We start from the raw sequence: 20,349 nt of genomic DNA on the forward strand, positions 1-20,349 counted from the left end.
AAGGAGTAAATATAAAGTTAAAGAGAACATCAGCTTAGAGCATTGAACTTAATTTATTCCATCCCGGTGAGGGCCCATTTAATCTTTTATCTTACAACCTTAATGTTCAATGCTCATTTTATGTTACGGTATATCGCGCATCATTGAAATTCCTGATAGCACAGTTTTAAGTATGATTGATGCTTAGTTAACATTTGTTTAGTTAAACTTGTCAATTATGCGAGCGAAAACATTCTGAAACTCACTTAGAGTTACTTTTAAGTCAAAATAAAAGTTACTACAAAGATTAGAATTGAAGCCTAATTGATACCTAAATTTCACAATACATTGCTAGTTATACCACATGACAGAGTCGAGATAACGTGAAAAGTTATAATTAAGAATATAATCGAATTTGGATTTACTAAAATAATTTTATGAAATAGGCCGCGATGTTCTCATATTTCCGCGCCTTATTTTATATGAACAAGATCAATATGTAAAATGTTTCTTCGACAGCTAGGACAAATCACCGGTAAAAGCTGATATCGCTCTTTCTTGAATAAGTAATAATCAATCTGGGCTATTACATGTGCAGGATTAATTCTTCATGTTGGCTTTCAATGTGAAAATAAATAAGTACTCAACATTAGAAAACTTGAAGGTAAATACTCTAAATTTACTTTCAAATTTTCACTCCTAATGGCATCTTTATCCCAGCTGGATTGAAAAATCCAGATCAATTGATTGCCTAGTTTTGTCATTGCTTCTATCTCTTATCTTACGCCTATTGGCTCACGAGATAAGACTCATTTTTGTAAAATTCACAGTCCACCTGATAGTTTTACTATTTAACTCCTTCAAGTTTATGCATGTTCGAGAAAATTATGAATATTAGGTTGGGGTGAACGGTGAGCGGAGTAAGTCTGCCAATTGCAACCATCACCCTTCCCCCGAGGCACTTAATCCACGGACCTTCACCTCCTCCCCCATCCGCCGCAGATTAAAAAGAAAGCCGCCGCCCGCACGGGGCGTGCCGACGTTTGGCCACGCTCCGAGCCTAGCGCTCGATAGCAATTTCGTCACCTCACCCCGAGCGGTTGAAAGGAGAAGCGGCTCTCGAAAGATAATTGTGGGACACCCTCCCCGTGGGCACGCACTCCCGACAGCAGTCGCGTTATAATGCGTTGGAGGCTCCTCCCTTCCTCTTCCCCATCCAGATCATTATCAACCTTGGTTCTCTGACTTATTTTTTGTCATAAGACGGGGAAATCGGGGAGCTTAAGAACTCATCCCCTGATTTGATCCCCGGAGGAACATTGCGTTTCATATGTACGTACGTATATTCCTTTAAATGAATATTTTTTGAAATGTTTCTCGTATAAGATTTTTTAAATATGTCAACCCCATCATAAATCTTGTAACTTCGCTCACGCCCAAATAAATCTGACCGCCTAGTTGTTTGTGCCGATCTCGAGGAGATAAAGATATAGACATTTATTGTTATCTCCTCCTGCTGCGGGTAAATAGTGACGGAACATACAATGTGGCACGTGAATGCAATGTAATGGTCTACTCTTTGCTGGAATTTGATTTGAAAAAATGAAAACATTAGTAATCGATCTATAATTAAACATTGAACCTGGGAAAGAAGTCTTGTCAGTATTTAAGGAATATCAATTTTTAATTAGCTGGCCTTTATTCGTTCATGGCATAGGACACTGCCTACCTTTCTGGAAAAATAGTACATTATTGGTTGTCAATACGAATTAACCAATTAAAAATAATGTTAAATTCAGGTCAAAAATTTTAAACGACTTTTTAAACTTTTAATGACATAACTTAAATTTGCGGTTTATTGAACAACGTATTCACAGCAGCCTTGATTGTCGAATCTAAAGTAAAATTACCATAAGTTTAAATATTTGTTTTCTGAAAAGATCGTGGAGGCAATCTTTTTGCTTGAACAGTACATATTGCTCAAATAAAAATTTGTATGAATCTTTAGAAAAACGCAATAAAATTGTCCGTGAGGTTTGCAGAAAAAATATTACGTTTGCATTTTAGCAGAAAGGGTTGTGTCAGCCTAGCGGGTTAAATGTCCGACAATTGACTGGCGGGTCCTAGGTTCAGACCTCGGATAGGACTTTTAGACCCATCCATATTAAAAGAAAAATTCGTGGGAAACGAAATGCTAGAATAGGAAATGGTACTGATCCCTTATTGTGCATGAAACTCACACGTATTACGGCTTAGCTAGGGGCCTGCTCTGCTTTCGCACACGATAACTTTTGCTTGGTACTACTGATGGCAGCGTGGTTAAATACTTCAAACTCGCCACCTCGGAGTTATGGCAACGATTCCTATGATGTGCCATTGCTGTTTCTACGTATCACAAAATATCATATGTGTATAATCTTTTATGCACACATGATTTGTATTAATTTCAAGGTCATAACAATCGTTGATACAAGTACAAATATATAACGTCCCACCGAAATCTGGTACTGTGAGTAATAAGTTCAAATACTGTCCAGAAATTTTGTGAAATAGGTTGCTTGAGAAAATATCTACATTCCGGTGACGATTAGCTAAGATCATTTGACTTTCTTTGACTCCTTCCACTGCATTTCTCCCGCTTATTAGAGCGACGACAGATGCGACTCTTTTCGTCTCACCGACAGATCGCGCGTTAGTCTAGGAGGCCAATGTCGCCGCTGCTATGACAACCACCGCCGCAGCGGCAGCTGTGCCCCCCTCCCCTTCCGCTCTGTGGGAACAGAGGGAGGAGTGGGGAACCCTCGAGTCGGACGGTCCCAGCTCAATGGCTCAACAATACCCCCAGGGTGCTCCCGTACCCCCCTCCTCCACTCCTTCCCTAAACCTCGGCTTCCCCGCCGAGAATCGGGGCGGCGAAGGGTCGAGGTATTTTCGTGCGGACGACGGCCGAGGGAACGGGGACACTTTATCCGCTCCGATCGGAGAGGGTCTCGATTCGGGTGGTGTAGTCTGGAGGTCAGTGGGAGGGGATTGAAGAGGTGGGGGGGGGGCCTTGTTCCTATGCCCAGGGGGAAGAAGGGTGGGTGGATGGTAAGCGAGTAATTGCCGGAATAGGCTAAGGGAGGCCATGTGGAGGAGCGGAGGGGAATAAAAATCGCTCCGCACCAAAACTTAGGCGCGGATATCCAAATGTCGGAAAATGCTAAATGAGGCAATTGCATAATCGAGTTCGGAACTCAATGATGCACCTGATCACGTTTCTTAAGTTGAATCATCTGTTACCCCACCCTGAACTTGTGTGACAATTTATATTAACCATTTATATTGATTCTACGTCACACTGAGTGGATATGAATTTCAAATATTAGGTTTCTTTGAGATTTTCTTAATCATTTGATAAGGACGGGAGCTCGTTTCGTAAACGCATCTTAATAATTATCATGATTGCTGGGTATGTATGAAGACATGGTTTTCAAACTTGTATGGTAATTTCAATTTACTCAGCAACTTTTCTCAATCATTTTTTCATTTTATCTTGTTAAAATTTCATTAAATTATGTCACTTTCTTATCAAATTTGCTCATATACTGCGGTTGATAAACCTAAAACTCATTGTGATTTTATTAAGTCAGATGAAATTTAAGATGTTTTATTTTTTTTATTTATGATTTCTTGTACAGATTTATCTTATTTAAAGCTGTATGATATAGTTCTTTTGGTGGTGACGTTTAGTGGAGCAGGTATTTCTATTCATCATGTCGGTTATTTTCAAAAAGTTCCCTTCACAAATAATATAGTACAGTTATATTCTTACATTTAACCGCCAATTCGTTCATAATAACGTATGCATTTTTTAGAAAATAAACTGCTTAGCTACACGCACTTTTAATATGTATATTATTTTACACTATAAATTGAAACTGCTAACATTTTACCCATGAATTATTTGAAAATTGAGTGTATAAATACACCGCATGGATTGCTGGCAAACAATATTCATGGAATTTGCTTGGGATTGAATATGCTGGGTGTAATGCATTGATCGGATGAAACTATGGCGCGGCCGTACTCAATTCCAGAGCTTTCCTGTTATGGACTATTTTGTAGGAATTAATCACAATGGGGTCCAAATGTACATGACGAATGAATGTAGGACAATCTTGAATTGAGGGTGTTATTGTGTATTTTATGTCATAAAAAAGGTCGCTACTATTTATAGTGTCGTGATCAACGACATATATCGAATTTAGAAAATTATTCATGCTCGTGAATGTTTTTATTCAGGAATTGTTCGCGATGAGCTATTTTGGTGGGTTCCATCGTATTTCAGCCGCGGACGATCAAAAGCGATTCGCATACTTTCAAACCGATGGCGGGCAACCTTAATCGGGAGACCCGTCTCCAAACGAAGGAAAAGACCTTTTGCCGTGTCTTCTTCCCGACCAACCTGCAGATCAATCACTATCCCCTTCCTCTACTCTTAACAGAAAAAAAATTTGACCCAATTAGGCGGTCCAGTTGTCCCGCATCAATGATGGCCGTAACGAGAATATTGGCTCGATACAAAAGGGTGGAAATAGGGCCCCAAGGGTCAAGCGGTCCGCTTCTCTCTGCGCGCGAGTGGGATTATTGTGCCGTTCCGCAAAAGGGGGGAGGGGGAGAGGAAGAAGACTTTGGAGGGTGTAGGTGAGCGCCAGAAGGAGGAGGCGGCAACGAGGGCGTGGGGGTTTGGGATGGTCGGATCCATCTCAAGGGTCCACCGCTTGTTTTCATGGAGAAGTAGTCCTTTGATGCCCAAGGAAAGGCCGGAGGGCCAAAAGGAGGGAATGGAGGGGAAGGAGGCGAGTGAAGATATAATAGGTGGAGGTTTTGGAGTGGGTAGGGATGAGGGGTGTGCGAGCGCGGCAGGGACGGGTGGAGGGTGGGGGCTCCTCCTTTTCTTGGTCCGGAGGGGTCACCTTTTAACGAGGAAGATCTGCGGCCTTTTTTAAAAGGATGTAGGAGGGGAATGGCGGTGTAAGGGGACTGAGGAGGGTAGGGAGAAAGATGATGGTCCCCAAGCTGCTGCTGTATTGCCTTGAGCGGACAATAATATCCCCCTGTGCACCCTTGCTGGGGCGAAAGACTCCACAGACTCTCTCTCTCTCTTTCTGCGAGAACTGGGTCTATTGCTCGTTTAGAAAAATGAAGGAGGATAGGAGGAGGGTGGTCAGGAGGCGATAAGAGAGAAGAGAAAGTTTTCCGGAAGTTCTAGAGGTAACGAAGGATTGAATAATTCGTTCTCCTCCGTTTTCTTTCTCCATTGGTGAGAAAAGGGAGGTTGTTCGCTGGGAGGACGAAAAGAGGTAAGATTTTGAATGATTGTGCGGTGTGTGAAAATGAAGCCAGCACTCGAGGCGATGTTATCGATGTGAGCTTCGTGATAATTGGGACAGGGCAGTCAGCAGCAGGTGGCCTCTGTTCCGGAGGCGATGGGTGGGAGATTGCGGTGATGTCCGCGCTAAAAGGCAAGCGATTAAGGGGGAGCGGGGAAGGAGGGCGGTGAGGGGTCAGGGTACCTTTGGGGGTTCACCCGAAACCGAGGTTGAGTGGGGGGCGAGCGACGATTCCCTGGCCATATGTTGGGGCTTTGAAAACCACAATGGCTGTCGTTACGTTCGATCATGCAGCGCACCGGTAATGTCTAGCATGACATAAAGTTGGTTGTGTGAAGTTTACCATGAAGCCTCTCATTTATTCCATGTCAGAAGATTCAAGATTACTTGTTTCAGCATTCATAAAAATTATAATTTTGAGTTGTATCTGGGCACTTTAAATGGCTGGTTACCGCATGTTCACCTGGTAGAGATGTATTCATGCGGTTAGTAACTATAGGTATGCTGCGCGAATAAATGATATTTATTTCTATAATTCGATAAATTCGATAAAAATGTTTAAGTTACCTGGATTTCGATGTAAATATCGTCAAATAAATACAAGTAAATATGTGTTGTTTTTGAATAAAAGTCTCGCTTACATCCAGGTAGGTAGAGGATGTTAGGGTACTAGCCTTAAAAAGAACTGATTTGATTCAATTAATTGAGTTTGCGTTTTTATCTGTTAGTGAGTTCGTCTATTCCTATTGTCGTCATAAATGGTGCAACATAGAGACAAATCCCTGAATATATTTGTGATACTAACTGCCGCACACCTTGGTGGTGGCTAGCGTAGTATCATGTAGATACAATTTGTGGCTTGAAATATTTCATGAGTATCGTGAAATCACGTTTGTTATAAGCATAAGAATTTGGTCTAAGAGACTCAAAAGTACTTGAGACTGTCATTCCGCATTTTACTGTAATTTTTTGATTCATTGCGTTCTTTTGCGATGGTTGCCTAATGTTTTGTGCGATTCTCGAATCTGTATGAAATAGAACGCCCTTCGGCGACGCACAAATACATAAAAACACTGATATAGATTTTTCATCATCATCACTCAGATGATGACGGCCGCGCCATCAAAACGTCAAAACTATATATTTGAGTGTCCTTTCTTTGTGTTTCTATGTTTTAAAAATTTATATTAGTGCATATATAGAAATATATATATATATATATATATATATATATATATATATATCCAGTCAGTACAACAGTTTCTTCCGAGGAAGGCGGAGCTAAATTACGTCGAAATTATTAAGAAATAACGTGCGAGTGTTCTTTTTAAGTGCCCTGCCCTGCATGACATGAATGTCATGCATATATATATATATATATATATATATATATATATATATATGCATGACATTCATTCTAGCGATAAGCAGGGAGATTATTTCACTCTCTCACGGATGTCCAAAATTAACATTTGATAGTTTAGTGCCGCCTGTGACTAAACTACCAATACTGTTTATGTGTGGTTGGAAATTTGAACATTTGCTCTTTAATTCTTTTATGCATGAGATAAGATTGTCTTTCTGACCATCTTTAAGATATTCTCAGACCTGGAAAACTGAATTAAATTGTGTCATATTCTATGGGTGCTTAATATTCATGCAATTTTATTTTGTTTGAAAGATGGTCGACATTTAAGAGGTTACCAATAAAATCATGCTATTAAATTAGGCATTACGCTGGCAATATTGTATTCAATGCAGTGATTATCTGGTTGTTCTCGGTTTATTTTATTTAATTTGTTTGCATCATCACATTGAAAACTTTTTTAGTGGTGGAGCATTTATTTTATACAAATATGTTTAGCTCATCTTTTCATGTCAAGAAAATAGTATTCACTGGAAAAATAAGCCCATATAAAGAATGCTATGACCTTATAAAAATGCCATGTCGTAGTGGTTGTAAGGTTACTTATCCTTTTCAGTGTCATGTTCACTCTTCCCGTGCTCTATTTTGGTCTGAATCTGATATAGTCCATTACTTTAAGGATTAGATCCATTTGCCAAAGAAATTTCTATCCAGGTGATTTATCTCAAAAACAGTGATGATATAAAAAGGGAAAGTATTTTGAAATATCGAAATCCATCGGTGTTTAGACCCTGGTGTGAAGGGCTTGATGAAATTTCATTTTCTTGTTTTTCTATTGTTTTCAAAATAAATAAAACAAAGTGATAAATAGCAAATTCAAACCCCTCTGTATATAAAGTACTTATTAATCGGTGTGCCAATTTTACGCCTATTTCACATGCAGCCTGTTTTGCAATGCCTTCTACAGACTCGGCATACATCTTTTCCACGGGCATGCTTGATTTTCTCTCTTCAGCCGGACTCCTGATGTGGTCAACGGAATGAGGTTCCTACGAGTATATCATGAATTTCACCGTGAATTTTGAATTAAAGGTTCAGGTGTTGACATGAGTTCATTTTGCAAAGCTATCATGTTCATATATATGGTCAGTCAGTTCGCTCATTAATTGTCTTCGATTGGCATGAGGTGTGTCTTAACTTTTGACCTAATGTTCAGTTTTTGCGGTAATTGTGAATTAATACGTCTTAATTAATACTTTCATTTATAATGAGATATTGGTTAATTGATTTGCACCTTTGGTGACGTATTAAAATTGACGTACTTGTACATAGGTGTAATAACCCAGGTTGACTTCGACTACCTCTCGGTGTTAAACTACAACGTATGTAAAACTTTGAAACCAAATCTTCTTTCTCTCGCACAACTCTGCACATCGAACATCCATTGAAATATGCATATTTTCCGCTTTGTAGACATAGTGGCGTTTTTTTCCTCGGGTGGTTGAGGGTCCTGTCGGATGGAAAGGGGGTTGCCCATCTGTCAACCCAGGAGGGAAAGCCCACCTTCCCGAAGTGCGGCAGACAGGCGAACAGAGAGAGTGGGAGAAGAGAGGAAGTAAGCAACTATGTCGTGCGATGAAGGGAACAGTGATCGCTGTTTGTTGCGGGAGAGACCACCGGGAGAGTGGAAGGAGGTGGCCGGGTGAGCGACCCTACACCCTCCCTCACCAGCGCTTCCCCTCCGCGGTGGTCCAGGGTACACGCGTCCGCGCTTCCCGCCTTTAGCCTCCCTTGGCCAGGTCCATTCTCCTGTGTGTGTGGCCGACGACGATTGTTTGCCAACTCGAGTTGTGTACGTCGGCGAGGTCGCCGTCGTGGAGTCACGGGGCGTGAAATGGGAGATGTCCGCTCACTCGCAAGAATTCCGAAGGAATATGGCTCACCATCATGGAGTCGGCAGCAGGGGGTGTCGTCTCATTTGAACTGACTCACGGTAAAATGTTTGTAGATGCTTGTGGCGACATGCATAGATGTTTGAAAGATAAGAAAGGCTATAAAAGTCGTGACATGGAGTAAAATGTACAATGCCTCCTGATGAATAATACACGAATATTGGCTCATCAGTCCCACCAAGTTATTTCGATTTCCCGCCATAACCTACAAATTTCGAAGACAGAATTGGATACGCGGCATATGAACAGGTCCTCCAGATGGCACTCGAATTAATTCTGTGCTCGAATTATTCATCCCAGTCAAGGCGAATGATTTTTACACACTGGAATTGTTGCATAGTTGGCTTTGGTTAAGTGTATGATTAATTTGTAGATGATACGAGTAAAATCATAATTTAATTACATTTATAATGCCATATTAATAATATGTTCATGAATATCTTGGATTCTAATACGTAGGTATATCTATTTTTCATTTGAAACCTTCCGTAGCGCATTCATTTAGGTCCATTTACGCATATGAAAAGACTTGAGTTGGTAAATGTCCTACCAGGATCGTAGATATGTACACCGCAAAATATCATCGATATTATTCGCGTCATAATACCAGTAGGTTGTTCTTTCACCGTCGACAACGTCGTGGTCATCTTGGAGAGATTCCCTTCGTCCTGGACGTCAATTTTCTTCCGTGAGAGGGCCGAGGGACTGACATGAGCACTCGGCAAGGGAATGCCTCGCCAATTTGTGTATTTCAGAAAGCAAAAGAAAGCAAGCGGGGGTCACTCACCTTTTTTGTGCATGTCGACGTCGGAGAGGATGGTGCAACCGCTGGCGCCGTTTGGGCCGGGACTGGGGCTGGCCTGGAGGGCCGTGAAGGGGCTTCCTCCGGGACCGGGGTACCTGCGGCGGGAGGGCGGTTGGGAATGCAATTATTTGCTTAAAGTTATTGGTGGAACAGCAATCAGTATGTAATTAAGGTCTAAACCTGCGGGGGCACAATGATTTAAGCTTTCTTTCAATTTAACTTTAAAGTTAATAGATTTACTCAAGTTCATGAAGCTAGGGTTTATTTAAAAAGGGCTTCTCGTGTTTTCTCATTCATGTCTTTTCGTTATAAACAAGTCAAGACGCATACAAAAACTATATATTTCATTATTTTTGGAAGCGATTTCAAAGAACTCCGTTTCAATTCTTCCCTTGAATTCAGTTACAAAATACTCTTTTTAAATTTCTACGATAATCTTTCCTTCTTATAGTGCAATGGAAATAATTAAAATAAATAATTTCAGTTTTAAAGTTAGACTGCCTTCATAGGTAAACTTTCAGAATGCAGTAGAAATAGTGTCAGAGATGCAAAATTAATCTACAAAAATAATTCAGTAGTAAGATTTTTGAACACTATAAGAATTATATTCACTTGAACGAAAGATAGATTGATTTGAATAAGAAAATATTTATGTAAATATCATCTTACATGATTATTTAACCCAAAACTGAGAACAAAATATTTTGAGTGGAATGGCTAAAACAGTTGAATGAAGGTAAATTGATTCGCTCAGAAACATTTGTAAGTTAAGTGAAATACTGTTACATAACGTTTCATCCAGGTGAATTGCAATTTACTCCCATTTAAAATTTATTATAGTACATAATTAATTCATTTTACGAATACCATACTCTCAAGCATTTACCTTGACAACGTTAGTTCAGAATCCCTCATTTGTGGATTCCTTTTATAGTATGCATACATTTAATTGAATTATGGAAGTATTAGGACGATAAATACAAGCTTTCCCCTCCTGAGGCTCGGTATCCTTTTAATAGGACAATTGATATTAAATTCGTACTTTTTGATACAAAAAATGCTTGAACTACTTTCAGAAATGCAATTTTGGACAAAAGTATGCACTTATGTAAGAATCCATAATGTGGTTTTGCTCAATTAGTGAAATATCACTCAGGCGATAAAAATCATTAGGTATACCCTATAGTTTTTTTTGAAGTTTTTTAGAAATTTAGAAATGTTCTTGAGACTCAGAAGTTGAACGCCCGTCTACTTGAACAACTGCAGGCACTCCTCTTACCCTCTGGTAGGGCTTGAGTGAGGCATGTGTTCGAGTAGCTACACAACTTATGAAAAGATTATAAATAATAAAAATAGTAATGATCTCACGTCGTGAATGCTTCGGGCGGCACTGACCATGGACTGTGCCGTGGCCAACCCGCCTGGCCGTTGAGGATGCGCAGCTTGTCGTAGACGGAGTCTGCGGCGGCCGCGGCAGCTGCGGCGGCTGCGGCCGCGGCTGCTGCGGACCCGGGCGAGGCGCCGCTGGGTGTCGTCTGCTGAGCCTGCTGCTGCTGCTCCTTCTGGGAGGCGAGGTTGCGGAGGACTCGGTTGATGGAGGACACCTGCAAATGGGTGGCGCGGTTGGGAGCGGGAAAGTGCAAAGGAAGGAGAGCAGAGTGAGAAGAGTCGGAAAGCAGTAGTAGAATTTACCATTTTGTATATATATATATATATATATATATATATATATATATATATTTATTTATTTATTTATAGATGTGTGTATAGTAATATATAAACCATAAACAGTAATCAACCCGAAGGTCGGTTTAGTAGGTGATAGTAGAGATCACCCAGTACTAAGCCCTATACGGCGTGTGAATATTCACACATCAGGTTAGGGGGGCCAGTTCCTTTCCCTGTGCCGGTTATAGTTTCCCCGGAAGATCTGGTACCCGAAAAATCAGATAGCTTGGGTGGAGCTGCAGGTGTCCAGAGTGCCTTGCCCGGGAATCGAACCCGGGACCCTCCGGTCAGCAGTCCAACGCTCTACCCACTGGACTACCGCGACCAACATATATATATATATATATATATATATATATATATATATATATATATATATATATATATATATATATATGTGTGTGTGTGTGTGTGTGTGTGTGTGTGTTTGTGTGTACTTGGACTGAATACAGGTATGTTTCGATGGACTGATATCACTTCACGAGATCAAAGAAAACGCAGAAATAATAGTGCTTGCAATGAAATTCGAACCGCCAATCTTTAGTCAGCAGTTGAACGAAATACTCGCCGCTATGATCAAAGCCCAACTGTTTCCCTGTCAAGTTGAATTATTTCTCAGTTCAAATTTTTTTAAATCGCAAAATAACAGCTTTTACCCTCAACACACCTTTTGTTTTGTTTTAGCCCTCGATAGCGTTGTAATAAAGCTTTTAAAATATCCATTATCGCGGTTTTTATATGTCTCACAAAATTATTCCTTTAGATGATAGTATAAGTCGGTGAATTTATTTTCTTAATTATTAATTGCATGTTGAATTGGCTTATCCCCGAGTTATCCTTTAGGGGTTATTTTTATGCCATTGCTTATGAGCATTATTGGAAAACTTTGGACGATAAAATCAACAGGAATGCTTAGCAAACGTACCTCAATCTCCATCCCTTCATCTGATGTGCCGAGTTTCACTTCCTGACATTGTCCGTATATTTTAATCGCACGGATGTTTAGCCTATGGGGTCCACTTCAAGGATGCTCCCAGCGTACATCAGAGATTCAGTTGCAGATAGTGAGCGTGAATGGAGAGGGAGAGAGGAATTATCCGTCTCGTGTGGCGTAAGACGCGTGTCGGGACATAATATTGCCACACTATTTCGTAGTTTCTCAAGAGGAAGGAGAAGGGTCTACCCATGATTGCTTTACACGTCCAATGGATGCAGGGCATCTTCATAATATCCGTGGGGCCGGACGGCCGTCGAGATCTCTTTATCTCGATCGCCGCGGGGACACGCCTCATTCACTCGCCCCACCCTCTCCGCCCGCCCTTCGAAGTCTTTTTCTCCCTAAGCGTGCTCTCTGTGCGGCGAGAGGGGGATGCAATTTCCTCGCCTGTGAAGTGCCTCCCTTTCCACCCTTTTCTCTCTCACGGGGTATCCGGAAGGAAGAATGGGATAGCCCTCACCCCGCCGAGCTCTGGGACCAATCTCGCCTTATCTCCCCGGGCGATCTCTCAAATCTCTGTTCCTCTCTTCCCCCCCCCCCACCCAATCTCTCTCATCCCCCGCCGCTATTGCCGCTCTTCCATTTCACCCACCCCTCCCCTCACTCTCCTCCCTCCCCGCTCGATTCATCCCCGATCCCCCTCTACATGGCCCACCGTCACCCTTCTTACGAAGTTGATGATTATCGCGAGGAGAGAACTGGTGAGATTAACGCTGCAAATCCAAGAGGCAAACATAGAGAGAGATAGATAGAGAGACAGGGCAAAAAAAATGGCACAAAAGCGCCGACGTGAGTTCGCGGTGCGTGTAGTCTTCCCTCAAACGCGTGGGCCGCGAAGATTACATATATGCTGTGGTGTCGGTTAGAAGATTCTTTATTGTTCGCAGTTATTATTGTGTTTTGAGAGAGTATAATGTGGATAATACGCGGTGAGTTCCCACACCGTTAGGATTTGGTCGGAAATGAGGTGCGAGGAAAAAGAAGAACAATTTGAAGAATGATAAAACATTCCTCGTTATTTTCAAATCAAAGGGCATAATTGTCTAGAAATGGTTAGATGGATATTCAAATTTTAAAAATGACTGAAAGACTTTGAGGAGCAAACCAGCAGCATGCACTAGCATTTATGTGAAGTAACATTGAAAGTGGCACTTAAAATGAAGAGAATACGGAACCAAACTTTTAACACTTGTGAGCAAGGGTGTCGAAACCAAGCTTCGAGCCGTCGGGAATCTTAAAATTTAGGAACGTTCAATGAGCTTCACATTGAAAATCACCTATGGCCTTGATGGTCACGGGGAGACTTATTTTATCCGATTAACAACGTTATTTTGTCTGCGCGCTATCGTTTCCTTCACCATGATATTTTTATTTGTGGTCATACGATCATTTAATTTTCATTAATATCATTAGAAAGCTCGGCATAAAATGTAGGCATTACAAAAGAATATAATTTTTTGAGAGTAAGTACTCACAAGAAGATTGCTCATAGCGCATATGGGTTTAAAATGCTCATATTTTAAAGCAAAATACCTCACTTTTTATGCTCTTTATGATGGAAAAGTGATTTTAAGTTTTGTGTATGGTCATGAAAATATCTAAACTCACTTTCGGATAAAAATAGTTCACCTAAATTTGATTTTCTAACATATCATGATAAGTTGTAAGTGTAGCTGAATATTTTGGTATATTTATTAGCATTTTCTTAATTGCTAGTGTTATTCCAGTTTCGTTATACCCTGGTAGGAGTGAATTTGGAAATTTCGACCCGCCATAAGTATACATAGATGCGACTCTCATATTTTACTTAAGGATTTAAGATTTGTATATGATGATAATTTGATACCATTTAATTAATTTGCAAATCTTCTCGCTAAAATGAAAAATTTATTACATTCAATGCTTTCCACCAGGGTTGCCATATCATGAACTATACATCTTGATTTTATAACGTCGGATTATCATCGTCTAAGAGTAAACTATATCCATGACCAGGCAATCGCAGAATCTGTGGCATTAGACGGTTTTATCTTCATATGCTATACATTTCGAATATTTTAGATTCCAGGCTTTCTCACGGAAGTGTGCTAACGATCTAAGTATTTGAAGGAATTCTCCCTCCTATTGCTTTTGAGTTTTGATAACGCTCAAGATCCAAGCCACCTCGCTCTTTCGTAGTGGCCCGCATCCCTCGGGAATATTTTCCGACCTCGCCAAATGTTTCCTCTTCTTAAGATCACTCGGGAAGCCGGCGAGGAGAATCCTGCTTCTTCCATTCCCCTCCTGTCCACGGCGGATTTGCCTCCCTTTCGCATTCGGGAGAGAAATACGGGGAAGAAGAGTGGGAGGGGAGGTGAGTGCGGGGGGCGGAGAGGGAAAGGGAGGACCGCCGGCAGATTTCGACGGCCATGAATACGAGGCAAGCGGCGAGTCGGGTCCCTTTGAGGGATTCCCCGAGCCGACCTGCACACCCTTTCTACATCTCCGATCTTCATCCCTTCTTCAGACCCCTTCTTCCCCATGGATCCCCCTCCTCTTTGCAGTGGATAACATCACCGTGGCGATGTTGCCGTTTCACATTCTAAAAATTCATTTATTTTCATCCGTCAAATGTTTTTGAACACCTTAAAATGTATGTAAAAGCTCACGAATATCCAATGGGCTGCTAACTGTTAATCGATTTTTACGCGGTAGGTGTTTACCAAGGTATTTTAGCGACGTTAACGGGAAGAGTTCCGATAGGGTACCTTAGTATGCGTATTTTGTATTATATTGACATTAATTGTCACATATCTTCAACGTCGAAAAGTATTGACAAACTGATCGAATTCGATGAATTTTATCCCTAATGCTTAGATTAAATCGTGAAAATAGAGACTGATAAATAATATCTTATATTTTTAGTTTCGCCACTTGGTTAATCGTCTTCTAATACCGATGTCAAATTATGAGTTGGTTTCATGGTAGAAAACAGGGAATTGCAAAATCTAGGGGGAAAAATTACTAATGCATTAAGGCCACAATTGTAGATCTTGAAATCAGTGAAATCGCTTTCTTAGTTGTTGCGAATCAATTGAATATTTTATCCGTTATAAGATGCTCAGAAGTCTTCAGTCCTCACGCCTTTCGTAACTGCGGTTAAACGAAAAAGAGATTTAAATTTTGTTTTATTTTTTAGGTTTGATTTCCCTTCGGAAGTGTCCTCGTCATACAATGAATGAATAAAATGTTACGGATGAATTATTCAATTTATATCTCAAATAGATTGTATATTATGAAATACAGTGGAAAGATCTTACGTAAGACACCTGGAAACCCAGAAAGTACTATAAATCTTAATTTCTGCAGAAGACTTTTCTCCAGCTAACTGTTAACAATTTGGAATTTGTGAGAACGACTTTGGACCAATGATATAAGTATGATCGCATGGATATTTTGGATTTTTATAAGAAACCCTGCTTGTATCAAATTAAAAAGGGGTGAATATCATTGCATATCTGAATGTATATAGATTTATGACTGGTGACCAAGCACCCATTGCCGCACGCCCCTCGTGGCGGCTCGCAGAATCAAATTTAGATGCTTGACAACCTCTGAGAACTCATTAAAAAGTATTTGGTTAACAAAACATTTGGCTTCTTTAAGGGACGTATTTAAATACGCTTGCGTATTCAAATAATTTGGAAGAAAATATTGAAAATGGCAACGCTGCATGTTCAGGTGAGAAGGAAGAAATAGGAGGGTTGTTTCCCATTTTTTCAGTTGACATCCTTGTCCCACTCGTTCATTCATTGAGCGACCTATGCGAGCCTCCGCTGTGCTCTCTTGACGATTTGCTCGGTAATTGTGTTGGACGGGGATAATCAGTCCCTCTTTCACCCTCTACCTGAGGGCTATAGAGAACGAGCCCCACCGGTAGGTACATCGGTGATAAGCAGCCTCTTTTACCTCTTAAAGTCTCTCTGCCTTCCTTAAGCGCCGCTCCATGCGTGGAAAGGGTTACTACCTACCCGTGCGCGGCCACCCAAGGAGGCGGGACCGCTGGCCTGCCCCTCCACAGGGGGCCTCCTGAGTACCTTGATCCCTTCACTGTGGCCCGGAGTTCTCCGCTCATCGCGATTCTCCCGTTTCCCTTTCTCTAGCCCCTTTTTGGTACATAAGAAACCACTTAAATGTTTCCTGTGTAAATCTTAGCCTTTTAACCTCGCCCTTTTAAAGATTTAACCATTAATTAGCCTTGCTAAAACGCTCTCGGAATTATGGATGGTGAGTAATACCATATGGATGGCAAAAAATAGTGGTGTGGGAGTCATGGTAAGGCCATACGTTATTGTCAAGTAAAATGAACCAAGAAACTATTGCTCTCGACCATAGCTGTATTAAAACATCTGATATGGCAATGATAAGTGCAAATGAGTTAATAGTGATAGATAGGAGGCATTAAAAATGTGTGCGTATTAAAAAATTGCGATCGTTCCCCATTATATGTATCACAAACTGAAAATTTATCCGATTTCAATGAGGGCACGCATTTAGTATGATTTAAAATTGCGTCTTATTAGCCAGTTGAGTTGAGACTTCTCTGTAGGAAGAATTCGTCTGGTAGTGGTGAGGGGTGAGAGATATTTTAAAGTGTCCCTGATTTCAAAGGCAAGGAAATTTAGAATCATGCTAACCGATTGGTTAGAAGCATTTGGCTGCTAAACTGAGGTTTTCGGGTTTTAAACCAGATTAAAAATTTTGGAATTCTAAAGTTGAATCAGTAAGATTTTTCTACTGATAAATTTTTGTGGGAAACCAAATTATGGCGATTCGAAAGGATTTGGTCCACTTTTTCAGCGAGTGTGTGAGTTTCACTGGTTGAGGCATAATTTGGTGAGAGTTCTATGCCTATTAAAAAAGTAAACCCTTGGGCTGATACTGTACTGATGATAAATTATGATGATGAAAGAAGTATTGCTCCCTGGGCTATCCGTTTTTTTATCTTAAAAGAGAGTATGTGCCATTTTTTATAATCAATTAACCGAAAAGGTTTATCAAATCAGTATGGTTTTGGAATGTCCTCGTATGAATGGAAAAGCAAAATAAGGATTCTGGCGATGCTCAATATTTTCCAATACATTTACTTCCTTTATCTCTCAGTGAGACCAAGAATAATTATATTGACCACTGAAGCCTCACTAGATTGCAGTGATGCAACTATTACATATTATTTGAGCCTGACTGTACTCAGACGCGAACGATATGAGAAACTACATATTAAAACGCCATATATCAGTATGTATGACTGATGCCCTAGTACCGAAAGCCACCAACATCTTTGGGGTGGCTTAAGATGTTGATATAGATGAAAACTTTGATGCATATATGAAGGGTAAAAATAGCAATCCTTTCATTAAATACCTTTTTGAGAGGCAGGAAATGTCAAAAAAATTACATTGATATCGAAAATTCTTGCTTCATTAGCAATAATGGGGTGATTTCTTCTTCTACTTTCCTCTACATCTAAATAATACTCCGCAAGCCACCGCAAGGACGTGTGGGAGGGGACTAATTTCTCACTTTCCCTACCACTATTCCAATACTTTGATACAAATAAAGAATAAGCGAGAACTAGCTGATTGCGTGATCAGCTGGGAGAAAGCTATGTCCCCAGCTGAACCATGGGTCGCAGTCTCCTGCTGAATTCATGGCTTTTTGATCTACTAATGTGAGTCGTCCTCAGGAAGCAGGTGACAAACCAACTCATCCATGAGTTATCGATTATAGTGGGTGCAAGGTGGTATATAAAATACAAAACATACTAGTAGCATCTAGTTAAACCGATGCAAATTTTAAACTGTTTAGAGCATTAGAATTTCTGTGAAATCTTGTTTACTAGCTTATTCGGCTCAGTTACACATTCTCTCAGTTACAATATGTGATACAGAATTTAGGTGATCGAACTGAGGCACTTTATGTGATATTCTGGCGAGGTCTTTAGTTGTGCCTCAAATATTTACTTTCGATATTGATACTTAATTCGTTACCTAAACTCCATCGTTATTCTTAACGATTAAGCAGCAAAAAATAATGGATTTTACTCTTTTCCTTGAATGAGCTCTCTTAGGAGGGAGCGTCGTCATTGGTTAGATTTTCCCGGAACCTCTGGGATCCACTTGTACCCGCTGAGATTTCCTTCGACCCTTTCAACCCCTCTCCCAAACTGCCCTGCTCCCTTCTGACACCACCACTCAGCGAGCCCCCACTCTCAATTGACATTCGCGCACTACTACGCACTTTTAAACCACCACACTCCGTCCCAGCCCAATCCATCGACGGAAGCCGGAAGAAGACGCTTTTCCACTTTCCCCTTCAATATAGCCTCACTTCTACCCTACTACCTCACCCCACTTCCCGCTCACCCCATTGCATTTCTCTCTGCACCCCCAGGGCACTCATTTTTTTGTAGGCCTCACCTTTTCGGCTTTTTCACTTTTTTCTCAAACATCGAGGCTTTTGGGAACAGTTAGACACCCCTCGAGTAGGTTTCTCTTTTGTGGAGGCCACGGGTAAAGTATGCGGCATATTCATTCATCACGATGAAAGCTGGAGTCGACGTCATCAGCTTGGTGGAAACGCACTGATTTTTAATGCTCTATAGTGATATATATTTTGACGGTTATAGTCCTGGGTTCGTTTGCGTGAACGGAGAAAAAACTGAATATAATACTTCCTTTTTCTCCTTACTGCATCGGAATAGTTCGAGTTTGAATAATTACCTCATAAACAAGAACTGAATCTCTTAACGTCCACAGGTACAATATTGTCAATAATTATAAGCTCAAAATTTCTTGGCCTTGAATTTCGGTACGGTTTTTTTTAAGATCACCAGTTAATTAGGCGAATTATGGTAATTATCGAGGAAATTACCTTTAAATTAAGATAATATTAAAAATGGCGCCATTAGTGAATTTTTAGAAACATTAGCGTAGCTTGTCTGTCTAAGAAACCCTGATAAGCAGCCCTGAATTTAATCTGTTTTTCTCCTCATCAGATTATTCGGTATGTTTAGTATTTTGTAAGCATTCGTTAGTTAGATAACAAACGGAGCATAATCTTTGCATGTCGCCTAACTTTGAGTCCTATGCATGGCAAGTGATTTTTATTTCTCGGTAAAACATGATTTAATTTTTAGGTTAAGCATACTTTGAATGACGAAGTCATTTATTATAGTCTACCGTTTGAGGTAGGTTTAGGATGGACAAAGACTGGATCCTCATACATTTATAACCCTCACCAAGCAAGGCAAAGTGACATCCCGCACAAAAAAATCATCTTTGATTCCACCTGTGTTCTGTCTCCACTTATGACGTCCAATATGCCTATTCTTTTTCTTTCCCTACCTCTCTTGCCTTAAGTCCTCTCATCTATTTCAGTTTCCAACATTTCGTCGTACATCAAAATGTTCTTTATCCACCTTTCCTGCCTATTTTGGTTTTCTCCATCATGACTAGAAATTTTTTGCATTTTTTCTTTCCATCCATTTCATCTTGTCAATCTTTCTTTAAACTCGCATCTCAAAAGCCTACAAACTACACCAGTTATCTGGCTTCAAGATCAAGTTTCTAAGTCTTACAAGACTACTCTCATTTTAAAAGTTTTTGCTAATGTTTTCTTAATATCCGTACTTAACATCCCTGCTATCAACTCTCTCAAACTTGTGAAAATATCTTAATCTAGCGTAATTTTTCTTCTTATGTCCCTAGTAGTTTGATCTTCTTGTCCCCTCTTGGTTTGCAAGAATTTCTGCGCCAGTTACGTAAAATGTACTTTAAGAAAAAAGAGAGTCTTCCCCAAAAAAGTTCTGATATTTCTTGAGGTTTCTGGTTGATTGACTAGGTTTCGCCTCAAATGGTCTTTTTTGAACAGATTTCTCGGCATCGAGTACCTATATCAGTTCTTGAAGCCTACCATGGGCGTGCGACTGCTTAGAAGCAACCAGCTCGACTGATCTCGGTTGAGTTGGATTTCTCTTTCACTCCTTAGCCTTTCATACGGACGGAGATCTTCCTCCCTGTCCTCTTTATCCCCTTAGAGTTTATTGAGGCGACGACGATGCATTCATCTTCCCTCAAGCCAAGAGTTTGGCCGCCCCACTTCTATAC

General features: G+C 40.5%; 1 protein-coding gene across 1 annotated transcript in view; it reads right to left on the reverse strand.

The window, feature by feature from the left end:
- LOC139698145 (paired box protein Pax-6-like) overlaps positions 1-20,349 on the reverse strand; it is a 136,614-nt gene that overhangs the window by 73,616 nt on the left and 42,649 nt on the right. The window contains exons 3-4 of the mRNA XM_071597068.1: positions 10,846-11,081; positions 9,460-9,572 (exon numbers count right to left, since the gene is read on the reverse strand). Of these exons, the coding sequence (XP_071453169.1) occupies positions 9,460-9,572; positions 10,846-11,081 (349 nt within the window). The remainder of the gene's footprint in view (positions 1-9,459; positions 9,573-10,845; positions 11,082-20,349) is intronic.

This window comes from Hetaerina americana, unplaced genomic scaffold (genome assembly GCF_022747635.1).
Source record: "Hetaerina americana unplaced genomic scaffold, ioHetAmer1.1.p SCAF_8, whole genome shotgun sequence".
NCBI lineage: Eukaryota > Metazoa > Arthropoda > Insecta > Odonata > Calopterygidae > Hetaerina > Hetaerina americana.